Source organism: Hippocampus zosterae, chromosome 12 (genome assembly GCF_025434085.1).
Source record: "Hippocampus zosterae strain Florida chromosome 12, ASM2543408v3, whole genome shotgun sequence".
Classification (NCBI taxonomy): Eukaryota; Metazoa; Chordata; class Actinopteri; order Syngnathiformes; family Syngnathidae; genus Hippocampus; species Hippocampus zosterae.
The window spans coordinates 9,158,854-9,177,111 of NC_067462.1; the positions used below are offsets into that span (position 1 = coordinate 9,158,854).

Consider the following 18,258-nt stretch of genomic DNA (forward strand, 5'->3'; position numbering starts at 1 on the left):
AGGTGTGAGTGAGGGCGTGCATGGTTGTTCGTCTCTGTGTGCCCAGCGATTGGCTGGCTACCAATTCGGAGTGTCCCTCGCCTACTGCCCGACGACAGCTGGGATAGGCTCCAGCACCCCCGTGACCCTAGTGAGCATGAAGAGGTTCAGAAGATGAATTAATGAATGTCTAGCGGCCACCACTGGGTGGGTGGAGATTGTCATGATTTTGTTCCGTTTGTCTCCATCAGGTGGCGGTGGAGGGCTTCTCCTCCAGCATTGCATCTTTCATTTTGTCGTCAAACTTTTATTTATAAGGATTGCCACGCCAACCACTCGCTGTTGAGTCTTTAAGCTACTGTCGTGCGTTTTTGTTTATTTGTGACTGTAACTTATTGGGATTTTCAGGACTTTGTTTGTGTTGTTTATTTTTTTGAGTGTGCCCTCTCAGTGTTTTTGTTCAGTACACTGCGCTTTCCTGCATTTTTGGTCCTCTACCATCGCACCTCATGAGAAACATAGGTTGAACACGATTTGTACATCTTGGTACTCTTTTTTTTAAGTTCAACACAACATCCCAACGTCATTGGAATAGGGTTTCTACATCTCAGACCCAAAAAAATTAAGAACTCGTTGACCAATGTTATTCACCAAAACCATCTTTGGTTGGATTGTGGTGGTGGTTTTACAGTTTTCATCACTCTACTCACTGCGCCGGCAGCCTTAATTCAGTCAAGGCATAGATGTTACTTTAGAAAAAGCTCAACATACACCACCAACCAGCAAGACAAAAAGTATGAATACTGAAATAATTATTGTCTTGTCTCAATAAATACATATATAATTTGCTTAGTTGAACACAAAGGACAGATTAGTTGTACCTTCTACCGCCTTGAAGAGATTTTATCCCACAGGTTTAATGCCACATCCGGTTGCCAAACATCATGCTAAAATCTATCAAAATTTGTGCCTATCCCGGCTGACTTAAAATGGAAGGCGGACTACACCTTGAAGTGGTCGCCAGTTAGTCGCAGGGCACATACTGTATGTATCAAGCCAAACAACCCTTCACACCCACATCCACACCATCCCTCAGTGGGAACCAATACCACGCTGCCCACACACAAGTCAGGTGAATGTACCACTACACCATCAGCAATGTAATTTGAACACTTAACTGAGTGAAATGAGATCATATCCCACAGCACTTTGGTCGAAATCTGTCACGATAAACTAACAACAGTGGTTGGGAATCAGTGGTTTCGACAATCCACTGAAGTGGCATTCCGGTACTGTATTTCAGTTCAACCAAAATTGTCTTCTGTTACCTAGAGCCTTGCCGTGTCTTAAGTCAATATATGTTGTGCGTGTGTGTGTGTGCGCGCGCGCGCGCGTGTGTGTTTGTGTTTATATGTGATGAAGGGAGCGGTTTTTTTTTGTACAGTAGGTTTTCATTCATCATTCATGTTTTTTTCTGTAATGCCTGAATGAAAACTGCTAAACTGTGATAATAAAATTTGATGTGAGTGAACGGCAGAAGTATTTTTCAACACAAATTTGCTTCATGTACCTCCCATACAGTGTTGTGAAATAGTATTCACCCCCTTCCTGATTTCTGTGTTCTTTGCATATTTGTCATGTACAAGTTTCGATTAATCAAACCAATTTTAATATCACACAGAGACAACCAAATGAAATACAAAATGCAGTTTTTAAACGCCAATTTTATTTATTAAGGCACCCCCCAAAAAATGTCCCTATGTGAAAAAGTAAGGGGGGGGGGGGGGGGGGGGTTGTTAACTCACAAAGTAACCGTGACAGTCAAAGACAAGTTGAACCAGTGGGAGGTAGGAGACAATGATTTTGTTGTTACTGCTGCCAAGGTGCTTGTTTTCCTCCTTGCTGTCTCGCTGTTTGTCTGTTACCCAAAAGGGTATTTAACAGACCTCGGTGAAACTTTGCACAAAGTGCAACCGTTTGCACTTTTGTGTGACTTGAGGGGCCAGCTCTATTGAACTAGACCTGCAGTTTTGCGTGTGTGCATGTGTGGACGACACGTGCTGTGCAGTTTTAGACTGCGTGTTTTGAATGTGGCTTACCCACAAGTAGTTGGCTGGCTGTGAATGTTGCCCCCTTGCATCCCAAAGCAATAGAAGTATGTTGTGCACATGCGACCACATGCAATTGACTTGTGCATCTGCAAAGTCAGAGTGAAACGGCATTCCAAGTGTACGTGTGTGTAAGGGCCCATCATCTCATTCGGCAGTTTAGGCGTCGTATCTCAGCTCCTCCTGTGTAGAGTTTGCATGTTCTGTCCATGTCCTCTCACATTCCAACTCATTGGCCCTGAGGGTAACTAACCATCAAATAGAGTTTCCTGACCCCAAACCTAACTGAGATGTTCTACACTTTTTTCAACACTGACAAAAGGATCAGCACGCATACTGATGCTTTTCATCAATTGTAATAAATATAACATCCAACAAATCTAAAAAGTCATCCAAGCCAACCAATTATGTTAGTTTGCATGTCGTAATTCCAGCGTGCGCATTTTGCTTTTGGGGTTTCGTCATGTGCAAACTGGCAAATTGTGAATTGTGGTGTAAAACACACACACACAAGAGTCAGTGTGCAAAACTGTTGTCAGGTCAGCCGGCAGTTGAAAATTTGATGTCATGCCAGGCAGATTTTCAAATATCTGTTTGTCAGTTGAGTGCAGTCAGGGCCTTCAAGGCCCTCTCCCCTGACCCGAAATCGAACCCTGCACCTCTGCACTGTGAGGCTGACGTGCGAACCAATCGACCACCGTGCCACCTGCAAGTATGATATATTTTATGTATTTATACAACCACTGCAGGTGTCACAATATTGTACATAAAACACAAGGCAATAATAAGAATACAACCACTATCCATCATTTCTCTAAACCACTTATCTTCATGGGGTGTGCTGAAGCTTTTCCCAGCTGGCTTTTGCCAATAATAAATAATACATTGCTAAATCAAATTTTGTTTTTTAATTAAAATGCACAACAGCTCCCTACTCCATATAGCATACAGGAGATTTTATTCTCTCCCGTTGCACATTGAAATTACTATTTCTAATAATACTTGTTAATGATCTCTCTGTCTGTCTGTCTGCCTACCAGTTTGTTTATTTAGAATACCCCCCGCACCTCCTTCTCCGGGCGGAACTTCCGCAAGTTGCCGCTGTTATTGACATTACATTTTCTGGTGAGATGAAATAGGTTTCAACGACATGATGAATGAAACTTTAGAACGTTCTACTTGTTTCCAGGAGTGTGTCAAAACGTGAGCGTTTGATATGGGTATTTCACTCGTTTGAGGGTCACGCGACGGACATATAAAGTATACATATATAAACACCTACGTCACTGTCGCGCAAGGCTTGCTGGGAAACAGAGTTTTCTTTGAAATGGAAATTTCCAACGTATCGGACCAGAAGAGCCAGTGGAAATTTACTCGCCTTCCCTCCCCCTGTAATATGCAGAGCCTTGTCTGCCGTTGCAGGATGTTTCGATGAAAGTCAACGGTTCTCCTCTCCTTGTTATCTACCACTGACACTACAGCATAAAAAAAGATTAGATGACTATGACATGACAGTCATATGCCTCTTTATCACATGCACTACGATTGACTGTATGACCTCTTCAAAAGTTATCATGTAAATAGTGGAATATTCCACTGAAGGCGGAGGACTGTAACAACTATATACAATGATGACTCAGTAACCGTGGTATTGGACAGCTTGGGACAATATGAATGGCATGTTTCATCCTGGTGCATTGACGTCCTTTTGTTTCCATGCTTTTCAAAGGCCTATTTATTGCAATAATTCATGTTTTGTTTTGATAAATTAATCAATAACTAAACTTTCCAGGGTTTTCTTACAAGAATTAAAATGCAAACAAACATTCATTCATTCATTCATCTTCCGAACCGCTTCATCCTCACGAGGGTCGCGGAGTTGCTGGAGCCTATCCCAGTCGTCTTCGGGCAGTATGCAAACAAATGAAAATTCCTATTTTGTGTCACGTAGCAAGGTGGTGGTGGACCCCAAAAAGCAGGCAGGAGGGAGGAGCAGGGTGAACTTGACGAATTATATTTAATAAAACAGAGAAAACTGAATCCAAAACAAACAAAGTGCTAACAACCAAAACTATTCCAAAGTAGCAAAACAAAACCATGACTGTGGCAAAAAAACTAACAGGAACAGAACCATGACAGTTGCACGCAAACAGCGAACAAACGAGCATGACAGTAGCAAGAGCAAACAATGACCCGGCAATGAGTGGTCGGGCTGGGAGTCCTTTTAAAGCACTAATGACCGAAAGGTGTGCAGCTGCAGGGGGAGTCCTACAGTGCCACCTGTTCGTCCCAAACCGAATCATGACATTTTGTTTGTTGTTTTTTTTTTTCTGAAGACCATGGGTGGGAAATCTGTGTCCCCAGCACCATACGTGAGATCAACCCACCATGCAATTTGAAAAATAAGAAAATGTAACCCATTCATCTATTTTATATCAGGCTTATCCTCATTGAGGTGGCAGGTAAATCAGAGTCTATCGCTTTTTTGGCAAGAGGTGGGGTACAACACGGAATGTGTTTCATATATAGACCAACAATGTGGGAAGAAAGACGTAACATCCACACAAAGGTAAAACATGCAAGCTCCACACAGGAAGGCAGCGCTTTGAACTCCCGATGGCTTTTATCATCAAGTGTGCTGCAGAAAGTTAAGATATCCTTTATTTGTCCCACACTGGGGAAATTTACAAGTTACCTCGATTCACTAAATTTGTCAATAAAGGTTGGGAATCGCTGCACTAGGCAATTGTGCAGCCGCCATGTAAGCCTGTGCTCATCATGTATAACAATAAACTTATTAATAAATCTAGAATGTTCTCCAGCCATGATCCAAGGGTATGTGCCACCCGCCTAATCCGATTACAAACTCTCTCACCAGCCAGTTGAATGGGGAGTTCTGGTACTTTCTATGATTTAATCAACGTGAAATTATTCACCAAAAATTCCGAATAGATAGAGCTGGTGAAATGTTTACTTCACTCCCCCTTTAATTCTTTTTCGGGTATGACTTCACCACTGTTAAAATAAGAGAGATGCATTCAGGGGTCTTTTCTTGAGGCGGAAGAAAATGCACTTGCCGAGTTGCAGAAAAAGAGTGTTGAGATAATTTCCTTCTTGTATAATAGAAGAATAATAATTATTATTATAATTATTATCACTTAACTGCGCGTGTGTTGTTTCTACAGCCTAACACGTCACGGGTGAGCCACACGTGTGGGGCGTGGCGTTAAAAATACGTCCATTCGCTAAAAGGAGGAGAGGCGGGGAGGAGCTCTGACTTGTTCAACTCAAGCGCGTCATGCAGAAAGCAGCACACCCACAGAGACATAGAGGGACAACTTCCAACGAGGCTAAGCGACGAGACAATCTGGGCTTCTCCTCCTCCTCCTCTTCGTCTTGCTGTTGACTTGCCCATCCTCACCTCCTCTCGTGGGGGGTGTTGCCATCGCATCTCGCATCCAGACGCTAGCTTGAAAGGTAAATGTTGTACTCTTCAGTTATCAGCCTGACCACCACTTATCCTCATAGTTGTGTATACGTATCTATTTATGCACACATATGTAGAACCTATTCTTTTTCTTTTTTTTTTTTTTTAGAGAAGCGCGTTGAGAAATGTGTATTCGCTCGGATTGTAAAGCAGTTGTTTCATGTTTCGATGTGCCTTCACGTGTCTTGCTAAACGTCCCAAATTCGGGATTTTACTGTCTTTATTTTACGTGCCAGAAATTAATATTTATTAATTCTAAATGCCTATTGACGAACGTTTTATGTAGTGATGCGTAGGCTCGTGAGCTACGCTGCAGAAAAAGCCACGCGAGTGATTCTTCTAGAAATTTCTCACCTTCTACTACGCAGGTTTCCAAACTCAGGAGCACGGAAACAAAATGGGTCACAAGTCACTTTTTACTGGGTCAGACAAATAAATTTCACCCACTCAAAAAAAAGAAGCCTGTTTAGTGTTTCACAATACTCGGTTTCATTGTCACCTTCATAAAGTTCTGTCTTCAATTTTAACTCATGGCTTCTTGTAACATCACTGTGTGTAGACGCAAGTGACTAATGTAGAAATGATACAATATGGGTTCCCAACTTTAGGGGCCAACAGCCATAAAGGGCTATGGGATATATATTTTTTAATTGGGTTGCATAATTCACCCTAAAAAGCATTCTGTCACTCCTGTGTTCTCATAGGCCGCTTATTGAACTAGTGGTGAGCACATCAGCCTTATGTCTCTGAGGTTCTGGTTTCAAATCTTGCCTCTGGCATCCAAATCTTGTATAATAAATGAAAAATAATTTGATGACTTGGGGTAAAAAAAAAGTCCTTAATGTATAGACGAGTGGCAGTTGTGTGTGTATGTAAAATAGGTGGTGAGTAACTTTTTATTGGGGTAATGATTATGTGTCACCCCCCAAAAATAATAATTGCTCTTTTTAATTCATTTGTTGCTCTAACATTCATTCCCAAAACATGCATTTTTGATTTATTAAAGACTCTAAATTGACCATAGGCCACGTGGAGAAGAGCTATAGGAAATGCAAAGATATGGATGTATTGTACAGCATACACAAACAGCCACAACATAGTAGTACCTCCAACCAACAACTACAAAAGAAAACATTGTTAAATACCACCATGACAACATCAATCAAGATGGAACATACTAGAAGATTTGGTCCAGCTCTTGTATTGGATCTTATTCTTTTGTTGGCTGGTCAGTGTACAATGTGCGAATGTTGTGGTAATGCATGAATCCATTATAGAGACCGTGATTCCCATTTTTAGTTGAAAAAGTTAGTGAAATCCTCTTACAGTCTAATAAGTGCCCATTATTCGCATGACTAAATCAGTCGGTCACTTTGCACAGTGAATTAAAGGAGTATTTTTCCATCTAAGTTGCCGTGCAACCTTTGTGAGGCATTCTGCGTGCGTCAGCTTTGTTGTGCAGGTAGCCAGCGAGGGGCGGGGGGGGGGGGGCAGTGGATGTGGGAAGGGTTCACTTGGCATTAGAGAATAAAGTGCATATGCATTGTTGTACCAGTAAATCTAATCCTCAGGGCTTAGTTGATTGACTTCTGTCAGCTTTGTGCACGCTGGTTCTCGTGTCTTGTTGCAACACAAAAACTAAAATACCTGGCCCCGTCTCCAGTTTCATCGCTCCTTTGGGGAGTTACTTGTCGGATACGCTAGACTTTGTTCATTCTGTCACTAAAAGATGAGGGCGATACAAATCGATTTGACATCTGAACTTAAATCAGTCAGTTTTTGTTTGGTGGTTAGTGCCAGAGATAATCAATTGTAAACTTTACAATATGGGCTATTTTTGGAGGCATATTTTTGGAGGCGTGTATTTGGACATCATTTCCAAGTGAAACAATGTATTTTTGCTTTCAACTTGCAGGAATACGAAAACATTCAGCTCTCTGAAGAAATCCAGAAAAATACCTCAGTGCATGAGATTACAAATAAAATCCTATGAAATTCCTATACAGGCTTCTATAACTTGTACAAACAAAAACGAACACAAAATTAGTTCTTTCAAAGGAGTCAACAATTCCAGAGCGTACTTTTTTCGTTCTAAATCATATTACATTTCAGTGATCATGGATTTTTAGTGTTCTAAATGTAAATATTCAGCAGCTCTCCTGGCGGCCTTAGCTCGACTTGGAAAATTCAAGTGCATGCTTTTTATTTAGTTTGTGTATTATTTTTCTTTTTTGTTTATTTGTTCAATGTGTTCGTACATAATCACACTGACATTTTATGTGTCAGTGCTTTAAAAAGGTTTTGCAAACTTTTTTTTTTACCCTCAGCACCACCGAAAAAAAAATACATGGCTCTCCAACTACCACCATCACGACCACCGTAGCTTGATAGCAGCTTCCTAAGCCTAAGCGTTAATTGAAAAGGAGACAGATGAGAAGTTTTATTCCTAAAAAGAAAATGTATGAATGTTTGTCAACATTTTCCCCCAGTTCCTATCCCCCGTGATTAGCGGGGATCGACTGTAAAGGAACCTGAATAAAATTTACCCCGCTTTGTCGTCTGTCCGTGTCAGTAAGGTCGTCGTCAGTCGGGGGAGTTGGCAGAAGAACTCATCAAAAATATGTAATTTAACTTGATTTAGTTTTTTACTATTTTAAAGTTAAACAAATTCCTACCACAATAGTTTTTTTTTTTCATTTTGTCCCAACATGAACCAAAATGTCACAATTTGGAATCGGGTTTGATTTCAGACCAGTCTACGACGAGGCAACAAGTCCGCCTTTGCCTCGTTTTAGAGTCCTTGTGACCTCGGTTTTATCACTGATTACTGATCCGTGTCCTCTGTTACCATGGTTAATATCATCTGTCCGTGTCCTCTGTTGCCACGGTTAAACTACACACCGATCCGTGTCCTCGAAATGTTACCACAGTTAATAAACGCGCCATGGCCTCTATTACCACGTTTAAACAAGTCGTGTCCTATGTTACCACGCTTAAATCTCCGTTTATTTAACACAGTTAAAATTCATCAAATTTGGATATACTCTAGACCACTGGTGTCAAAGTCAAGGCCCGGGGGCCAGATCTGGCCCGCCAAACCATTTTGTGGCCTGCGCAAGCAAATCAAACATGGCAACTTCCATGAGGCTTGCTAAGTATGTACCAAAATTTCAAATTCTTATATGTAATAAATAAGAGAGATAATGTAAACATTATCTTGTTGCCAAACACCCCATTACAGTAACTTAAACAATAGTTCAAGAAACTGTTATTCTTGACCTCTTTGTATGATTTGAGTCAGAATGGCCCTCCAACAGAAATGGTAACTTGAATGTGGCCCGCGACGAAAATGGGTTTGACACCCCTGCTCTAGACAGTGAAACCATCGTACCGACCATCTCCCAAATTAAAAAAATATTCAATATGCAGAATTTATGATTACAATACGATTCCAATCCTCTCATCATCACATCGGGAGCACCATTTTAAAGCAAGCTGAATACAATGTACCCATTTAGAGTTACTGGTTCCTTAGCGTGTCAAGGTTTTTTTTTGTGTGTGTGCAAAGATTACTCACTCAGCGACAAAATAACTTCACCAAGTGTATTTCCCCAACAGAGGATTCTAATGCCTACAGCAGAGTCTGAGTGGAGCGTTTGCAGAATGACCCCAAACTATCTGACTTCAAGCTCTTTCTATGCAGTTGTGAGTAATGTGGCGGGGTGTTGACATCATCCGATTGGTCAAGAGTCCATTGAGATCAGAATTTGCTGGGCAAATGATGGGCTCATTCCAGCCGTAGGTGTCGGAGCGACTGTGGCCGAGGTGTCTGTTTTCGCACCACAATGGTGTCTGCTATGCTGACTCCGTCCTAGACGAGCTTCAGATGACCCTGCGGTCATTGATTCACTTCATTTGCGGCAAGGTCTGCAACAGGTGTTACCTAACCCCCCACGTACGTTCACACTTGCTCAGAAACGCCACACAAAACTTTCTCTTGATCCTTATTGTAAAAGTATGAGCCAAGCCCCGAATGAAATCAAATTATTTTAATTATCTGCGTTTAACTGATATAGCCATTGAAATGTAGCCTAAAATTGTCACGTTGAAAGAAAAATACCACGTTTCAGATGCATCTATAAGTCATTACTATAAATGGAAAGTTGTTTATTCATCCCCAAAAGAGGAAGAAAAAATTGTTTATTCATCCCTAAAAAGGGAGGCAAAAATATATATTTTTCCTACAAAAACTATTCTGCTTATGCTCTAAATGAAAATGGCTCATACAAAACAAACTCTTTCAATGGAACATCAAAGAGAAATAGTCTGTTTTCTATTTTTAGTGTCAAACATATTTAAAATGACATTGCCGCACATTACATATAGATGGTAGATCGGATGCGGTCTCGGACAGAGGCCCCTTGATGAAAGGACAACAAAAGCTTCCTCCTGGGGAGAGTGACACGGAACAGATGTGAAACTAAAACGGTTGCAATGACTTCACTGGAAGTCATGTATTCATTTCTTTTTCATCCGGATTCATATTTTAAAAATCATTCTCAACCATCATGCTTCTGTACATTTGTGGTCTAAATGGATATGTGGTCATACAAAAACGTTAAATGCTGTCTAAGGCATCAACAACAACAACAAAAAAATTGCCAATTTCACGATTCTGTTGACGCCACAACAGTCTTTTTTAAAAAAATGAAATTTTAATGCTGCGGGGCACACAAGTCAGTGAGCATTATGTTATTTTACAAATCAATTTGAATATGTCAGGAACAAATCCTCTTTTGTTCTGCTTTGCGAAGACCAAATGTCATGTGATTTTTATTTAGTTTTTTCCTGCCGAATTTCTTTTTGATTTATAACCTTTGACTTGGGTGACTTTTAGGTTACATTGCTTTTTACATGACATACAGGCATACTCCTAACTGATGAATTTGGGAATTTTTTTGGCGTGCAAGTTGGACCTCGCATGAGTTCATTCAAGTACCACTTGGATGTTTGTGTTGTGACTTTTTGATTGCTTACATAATATTAAGCTTCTTTGCAAGTTTACAGTGGCCGTGCTTAATCTTTCTATTTATTTATTTATTTTTGCCCAAAAGATTAAACCGCAAGCCTAAACCAATTTGAACATTAACCCGATGTTCACCTCGTAACTTTTCACCACTATTGAGCAAATGTGCATCCATCCGCCATGTTATTGGTTGCCTTATTTGTATTGGGTACTAAAATGCCAAAGCCTATTTAATGTTTATGCCTTGTAAAAGTCGTGTCCAGAAACCTTTCCGTCTTCAATAAAACCTCTAATGAGGTGTTTTTCTTTGCCTTTGCTGTCTTGCAGGAACAAAAACTCTTGCCTTTTCTTGACCAGAGGCCCACCAGCGCCTTCTAAAAACTAAGACAACCTGAGTGCCGGTAGATAACCCCCATCCGAAGCACAGCTTAGCGAATTAGACCAGACCGTGGATACTACAGCTTCCATCCAGACAGCAAACCAAAGCGGGGCATTTCTGCACTTTCTTCTTATCCTCTTTGGTGTCAAACGGCTGCCGCCGTTTCAATTTCTGCCAAAAAGTTTTGATTTTCACGTCATCTGTCAAAATGGGTCCGAAAATGGAAGCGGCCGACATCGCGGTGGTTGCGCTGTACTTTGTCCTCGTGCTTGTCATCGGCTTTTTCGCCATGTGGAAAGCCAACCGCAGCACCGTGAGCGGCTACTTTTTGGCCGGACGCTCCATGACGTGGATAGTGATCGGCGCCTCGCTCTTCGTGAGCAATATCGGCAGCGAACATTTCATCGGACTGGCCGGCTCGGGAGCGGCGGGCGGCTTTGCTGTGGGAGCCTGGGAATTCAACGCCCTTCTGCTTCTGCAGCTGCTCGGCTGGGTCTTCATTCCTGTGTACATCCACTCGGGAGTGTTCACCATGCCCGAATACTTGTCCAAACGCTACGGCGGCAATCGACTCAAGGTCTATTTTGCTTCCCTGTCGGTTTTCCTCTACATTTTCACCAAGCTGTCGGTAGACTTGTACGCCGGCGCACTCTTCATCCAGGAGTCCCTCGGGTGGAATCTTTACCTGTCTATAGTCCTGCTCATTAGCATGACCGCGCTTCTCACCGTCACCGGCGGGCTGGTGGCTGTTTTGTACACAGATGCTCTTCAGGCCGTGTTGATGATCGGCGGAGCTTTAACATTAACCGTCATCAGCCTGGTTAAAGTGGGTGGGCTCGAAGGCGTCAGATCAAAGTATATGGAAGCTGTCCCCAACGTTACCGCCATCTTGGCCAGTGGGAACTATTCCTATTCTCCCTCCTGCCGTATCCATCCCAAACCCAACTCCCTTCGCATTCTCCACGGCCCCTTGGATGAAGACATTCCGTGGCCGGGTTTCATTCTGGGCCAAACCACCGCCTCCATTTGGTACTGGTGCGCTGACCAGGTCATAGTTCAGAGAGTGCTCGCAGCAAAGAACATTGCTCACGCTAAGGGCGCGACGCTCATGGCGGGCATCCTGAAGATCCTGCCCATGTTTGTCATCGTCATCCCGGGCATGATCTCCCGCATCCTGTTCGCAGACGAGATCGCCTGCATCGGGCCCGAGCACTGCATGGCGGTGTGCGGCTCTCAGGCGGGCTGCTCCAACATCGCGTACCCCCGCCTGGTCATGGCCGTGATGCCCGTGGGACTCCGCGGCCTGATGATGGCGGTCATGATCGCCGCCCTGATGAGTGATCTCGACTCGATCTTCAATAGCGCGAGCACCATCTTCACCCTGGACATCTACCAAACGGTTCGAAAGAAGGCGTCCCAGCGCGAGCTGCTCATCGTGGGCCGTCTTTTTGTGGTGGTCATGGTGGTCATCAGTATCGCCTGGGTTCCCGTCATCATCGAGATGCAAGGCGGCCAGACCTACCTTTACATCCAGGAGGTGGCCGGCTACCTCACCCCGCCCATCGCCGCCCTCTTCCTGCTTGGAGTGTTCTGGAAACGGTGCAATGAGAAAGGGGCGTTCTGGGGCGGCATGACCGGTTCCACTCTGGGTACCATCCGACTCATCCTGGCTTTTATGTACCGCCAGCCTCGCTGCGACCAACCAGACACCCGACCTGCTTTCATCGTTCACGTCCACTACATGTATGTGGCAGCCGGTCTGTTCTGGATCTCGGGCTTTGTGGCCGTGGTGGTCAGTCTTCTCACATCTCCGCCGGATGAGGAGCAGATTCGCACCACGACGGTGTGGGGACTCCGTCATGTCGAAAAGTTGCCCGACAGCAAAAAGGACCGAGAGCAAATGTACGGGCTGACTGAGAAGAGCCACTGCAACGGCGACGTGAGCTTGCACAAAGGTTTGCCCGCGGATCTCAGAAAGGAAAGGTGTCTGGACGGCGCCGATATCAAACTCCTGGTCCCGTTCACCGATCACGACCCGGCCACTCCCAGCGCCGAGCCGTCGCCCGCCACCACCCCCGCCGACAGGTTTGGAAAACTGGATGAGGGAGAACGCCACGAGGCCTGCCGCTGTATTCGCGTCCTGGACTGGTTTTGCGGCTTCAAGGAGCCATCGCAGGACGCTCAGCCAAAAACGCCCCAGGACAACGCCAGGGTGATCGCGGAGATGCTGCACGAGCCCCCGCGAGTCAAACTTCTCCTCAATCTTGGCCTGTTTTGCGTCTGCTCCGTCGGCATCTTCATGTTTGTCTTTTTCTCGCTGTAGTCACTCCTTGCAATCGACTAACTGGTACTGATTGGTGGGGGGGGCGGGGTGGACATCGTTGTCGTGAGGGACCTGTTACACAGAGATGAATTTATAAAGCTTTGAAAAGCTCCGTCTGTAATATTTACAGTTGTCTTTTGTAGCTGTCTAACAGGGATCTAAGCTTGTTCTAATCATTTTTTTGGAATGATCAAAGCTTCCCCACCAACACAAATGTACTCCTTTTCAAGACTTTTTGAAGCTTATCTGGGCACTTGCCTGTCCATTTGGTACAGCGTTTGATGTTAATCTTGCACTCTGCGTATCTACATCTTGAGGATCATTTTACTCCAAGCGAATTTTAATATTGTCCTTATTTGACATATGCACTCTTGTTTTTTTTTTTTTTTTTTTTTTGGAAAAGTTCTATGATTTATTTCTTGTTGACTGTGACTGTAAACTGAGTTGCTACTGGAGCATTCATGTGTTAAGAGTTTATTTAAGATTGTAGACCATAAAAGTTGTGTTCTGAAGCTCATGCTGCTTTGGTTTTAATTTAGAGGTGTGTTTGTTAATCTCTCTTTTGGCATTTCACACATTACAATTAGCATACCTCATGAAGTAAATCCAAACCAAGCCTCCCTTCTGTATGAGGGACCCCCACCCACCCCCCCATCTAATCAGATCAAGATTTGCCTTTCTACGGGTGTACACTTATAATTATCAAACACTTTGGATGACATCCTATTAAATACCTATTAATGTACCCTATTAAATTAGAGAAAAAAAAGCACAAAATTGAGATTGTTTCGTATAGTGTATACGTGTGTCGTTCAAAATGTGTTATTAGCAGTTGTTTTTGATGTTAAATTTGAAAACCAACAAAAAAGGTTTTTATGCACTACTATGGCATAACAACAACAAAAAAAGTACTAGTGATCGTATCTCATGTTAAGTTCAAAAAGTGTGTTAAGTCTGTTGCGTTTTATTAAAATATTTAGTTTGTGTTTCTTTCAAATATCATTCTCAAGTGTACCTACTGTGGCGGCGTGTACGCAATACACTAAGTGTATACATTTGTTTTGCAAGTGCAACTTTTGTACAAGTTTTTACCAAATGTGTCTTAGTCTGAGTTTCTAGAAGGAATCGCAGGAGGCGGGGGGGGGGGGGGGGGGGGGTCATGGAGGAGTCAAATAATGGACAAACAATGTTTTACACTCAAATTTTTGTGCTGTGTCATTAAAGCCATCTGATCAATTTAAAATTTAAATTTGTAAATTTCCCCAGTGTGGGACAAATAAAGGATATCTTATCTTAAATCGGCTTTGTTGCATCCTAGTTTTTCAGTTAGCTGCATCTTAATAACAGACAGTCACTGTTGGATTGGGTTTTGTTGAACAAGTTCCATTGTCTGTAGATAATCCCCCCCCCCCCCAAATATATATATATATATTCCTTATTTAAATTGTTAAGTGTGACAGCACAACTGTTTTATTAATGTCGGCCAGAAATGAAAGATTTATTGTGACTGTTATAATGATGATCACAGAGAAAGAGCTTTAAACCATTTTTTTTCTTTGTTTTTTTTTTGGTGACAGATACATGTTATTTTTATGGAGTTTGATGAGATTCTAAATAAAGAATTTTGTGAAAATAAAAAAACACGATTGTTGCTTTTAATTAGTAAATGTTACAAATATGGTAGACTGTGTAATTGAACAATTAATCCCATTCAAAGCAATTCAAGTATGAACTAAGAAAGATTCTACCGATAGTCAATTTTAACAGCCCCAAAACCGTCCTTCTCTAACTTTTTAAACAGTGCTGTCTTAAAAATTGTGAAATTCAGTTGAAGCGATCATCAAAAGTGAGCTATATTTTATTCCGAAAAAATGTAGTTAATGTTATTATAAACCCCCGTAACATTTGTAGTTTGTACATTAACTCTGTTTAAAAATGACGTCATTGAAAAATTATTCAGTTTAACTGTTTTGTAGCAAAGTACAATCCAAATGATCAAAACACATTTGAAAACAAACAGTTCTTTAAGAATAAACGCACCAAAAAGTTAAATACAACTCAACTCTACTTAGCGTTACGCCAAGCAACTTTTGAGAATCACTGCAAGATCAAGGAAAAATACAGTTAAAACTATGCATAGAAGTCCATCAATCCATATCTTACACCACTCGTCCTGTTCAAGGTAGCTGGGAAATGGAGCCTATTCTAGCTAAAATGACATTAGATGAAAGTCAGATCGGTCACCCGTCAATCACCGAGCATGTATAAAGACAACCAACCCCGGCTGAAGCCGCTTTATGGATCATGTGGTCAGCAAAGTGGCAAGTCATGAGACGTCTAAGCAATTGTTTGAAGATCTCCTCGAGCAATTTTGAATTCAAACCAGATGAGACGCCTTCCGCCAGAGGGAAATAACTCATTTCGTTGCCATGTCCGACATCCAGTGATTATATGTAGTTTCTGTAGTGCTTGACAAGGATTACATAAGGTCTCGGTTAGGTTTTATTAATCTATACAGATGCAGAAGATGATTGGCTGATTGCGCCCTTTACACGTGCAACCAACCGAGAAGCTTAAAGTTAATGACCGCACTTGATCTCTTCAAGACGATGCACTTCTGTGGTTTTATATTTGATACCTTAAATTTCTTGTCCCCCGCGAGCCTAGTGAGGATCAAGCGGCTCGCAAGATGAATGAATGAATGAATTTCTTGTTTTTAGTCATACCTTTTACGACCTTTTACCAAGGCGCATGATCTGTATTGGCATTTAGATGGTGACTTGGTCCGGTGACTTACGGCAGGCAACAAGATAACTTAATGTTGCCTGTGCTTAACCAGGAATGCAAGCAAAACGTGAGCTATGTCATGTTTTTTGTTTTTATCATACTTGAGCCCCCAGTACCCCATCACATCCCCTGCCACTCTCTTTTCCTGAAAGCTTCAAGGCAAATAAGCAACAGATGATTTCAAATGACATTTTTTTTCCCCCGAAACCCCCCACTTCCTCATTTCCAATCAGGAAGTGTGCAGTAGAGTTCATTCCGATTGTGACTGTGACCTCTATGGCACTGTGCATAATTCTTAAAATCATGGCCTTAACAACACCATGATGTACAGACTTTGAGAGGTCATATTTTGTTTGCGCAAAATATGAGAAACTCCACTCAGCATGATTTGGTGCAATTGTAAATAGCTGTTAGCTGTAACTATAATAATAAATAATACTTTTAAGATGTGTGTTTATCAAAAGGAAGCGTTACCTTTCTCAATTCTGATTTTTTGACATTTGTATTGGATTTCAATAGAGCAAGGGTCCCTAACGTGGTGCCTGCGGGCACCGGGTAGCCCCCATGAGTTTTTATAGGTTAACCATAACGCCCCAAAAAATGAAAAGATCTCAAAAACCTTGTGCACTTGAAAAGGTGAAGCTATTTTAAATTCTGCGTCAAAAATACAGTCAGGGCGATATAAAGCCATCTCTAATTTGAGTAAGCAAATTACATACAGTATATAATATATTACAGAAAATATTTTTCAAATTATTTTCTGTGGATATTATACTCATTTTGTGGCCACAAATGAGCATTTTTTTAACTTTTTTTTATCCATACCATGTCATGTCTGGGACAGTTTATCACTATACTGTACGTATATAAGTATGCAAGGTAAAATGTGTGGAAACAATCAACAAAGGCAGCTTCATGACCATGAACGTCTTCAACAATGCCTTATTGTAACGCTATGCTTCTGTTTAACGTCCCTCAGGAAAACAGGGTGTGCTTGCATTCCCGCATGCAATATTAGATGTTGTTTTGACGGATTTTCATTTTGACTAAATTCACATCGTCACTCAGCAAAGCACCTCTCCTACGGGTTTTGACCTCCGCCCTCCCTCTCTCCCTGCTTCTGTGTCTCGCTCAAGAGGAAACCCCATGATATTGTCCTGGTGGAAAACTACTGGCATTCAGGGCCAAGCTTTGTTCATTGTATCGTGTTAAGACGGGTGCAAAAACACGGCGCGTCTTCTGTAACGATGCGATTTTATTTGTCAGGGCTTGTATTCAAGCAGTATAAACTTGGGAATTAACACGAATAAAAGCAAAAACACACAACAATAAAAAATGAGTGTGAAGATTATTATCGTCCTACAAAGTAAACTCACGGCATTCTGTTCCCTAGCCTAAAGGCCCACTGAATGGGAATTCATCATCACAGGGGTTTTTAAAAACGTGTGCATACTGCTTCTTGTCAACCCGCATAATTGAACGATTTATATAGCTTGATAATTAAGATTGGGTTACCGTTTGGGTTCAGGAATGTCATTTCTCAAGAGAAAAGGAAGACGCATGGTCAATGTTTTGTGGCTTCTCAATCAGGTTATGGTTTGATCCAAACATAAATTTTTAATCTGGTGGGGGAAGTCTTTGTAGGTGTTAGGTTACCAAGCAACAACTCTGGATCCTCTCGGGAATGATGTGGTCCCCTAACGTCGATGAGTTACTGTGCACCGTCTCTTTTGTGTATTCTGGGTTAGCAGTAACAATCGTCCATCCAATATCCAATGTAAGGTGCTTGTCCTCATTAGGGTCACAGGTTATTGGGTGAGAGGTGGGGAACACCCTGGACCAACTGCCAGCCAATCGCAGGACGCATACAGTATAGTACAGTCAGAAAAATTTGCAAATGCGCTCCAATTCTGTGCTTTTGTTTCATGATTGAACAATTTCCTGAAGTGTAGATTAACACTTAAGCCATCAACATTATGAAAAAGAAATGATAAACTTATTTATCCCCCCTAAAAAAAGGTTGATCAAATTATCCATTCATTCATCTTCTGTACCGCTTGATCCTCACGAGGGTTGCGGGTGGCGCTGGAGCCCATCCCAGCTGTCTCCGGGCAGTAGGCGGGGGACACCCTGAATCGGCTGCCAGCCAATCACAGGGCACACAGAGAC

General features: G+C 42.2%; 1 protein-coding gene across 1 annotated transcript; it reads left to right on the top strand.

The window, feature by feature from the left end:
• Positions 1–953: 953 nt before the first annotated feature.
• Positions 954–14,703, top strand: slc5a3b (solute carrier family 5 member 3b). Its single transcript, XM_052082754.1, has 3 exons — positions 954–1,111; positions 5,273–5,564; positions 10,928–14,703. Exon 3 carries the CDS (start codon positions 11,188–11,190, stop codon positions 13,300–13,302), a length of 2,115 nt encoding a protein of 704 aa, XP_051938714.1. The 5' UTR covers positions 954–1,111; positions 5,273–5,564; positions 10,928–11,187; the 3' UTR covers positions 13,303–14,703.
• The last annotated feature ends 3,555 nt before the right edge of the window (positions 14,704–18,258 follow it).

Excerpts from the sequence above, each read along its gene's own strand:
- slc5a3b (XM_052082754.1), top strand. The coding sequence starts at position 11,188 with ATGGGTCCGAAAATGGAAGCGGCCGACATCGCGGTGGTTGCGCTGTAC.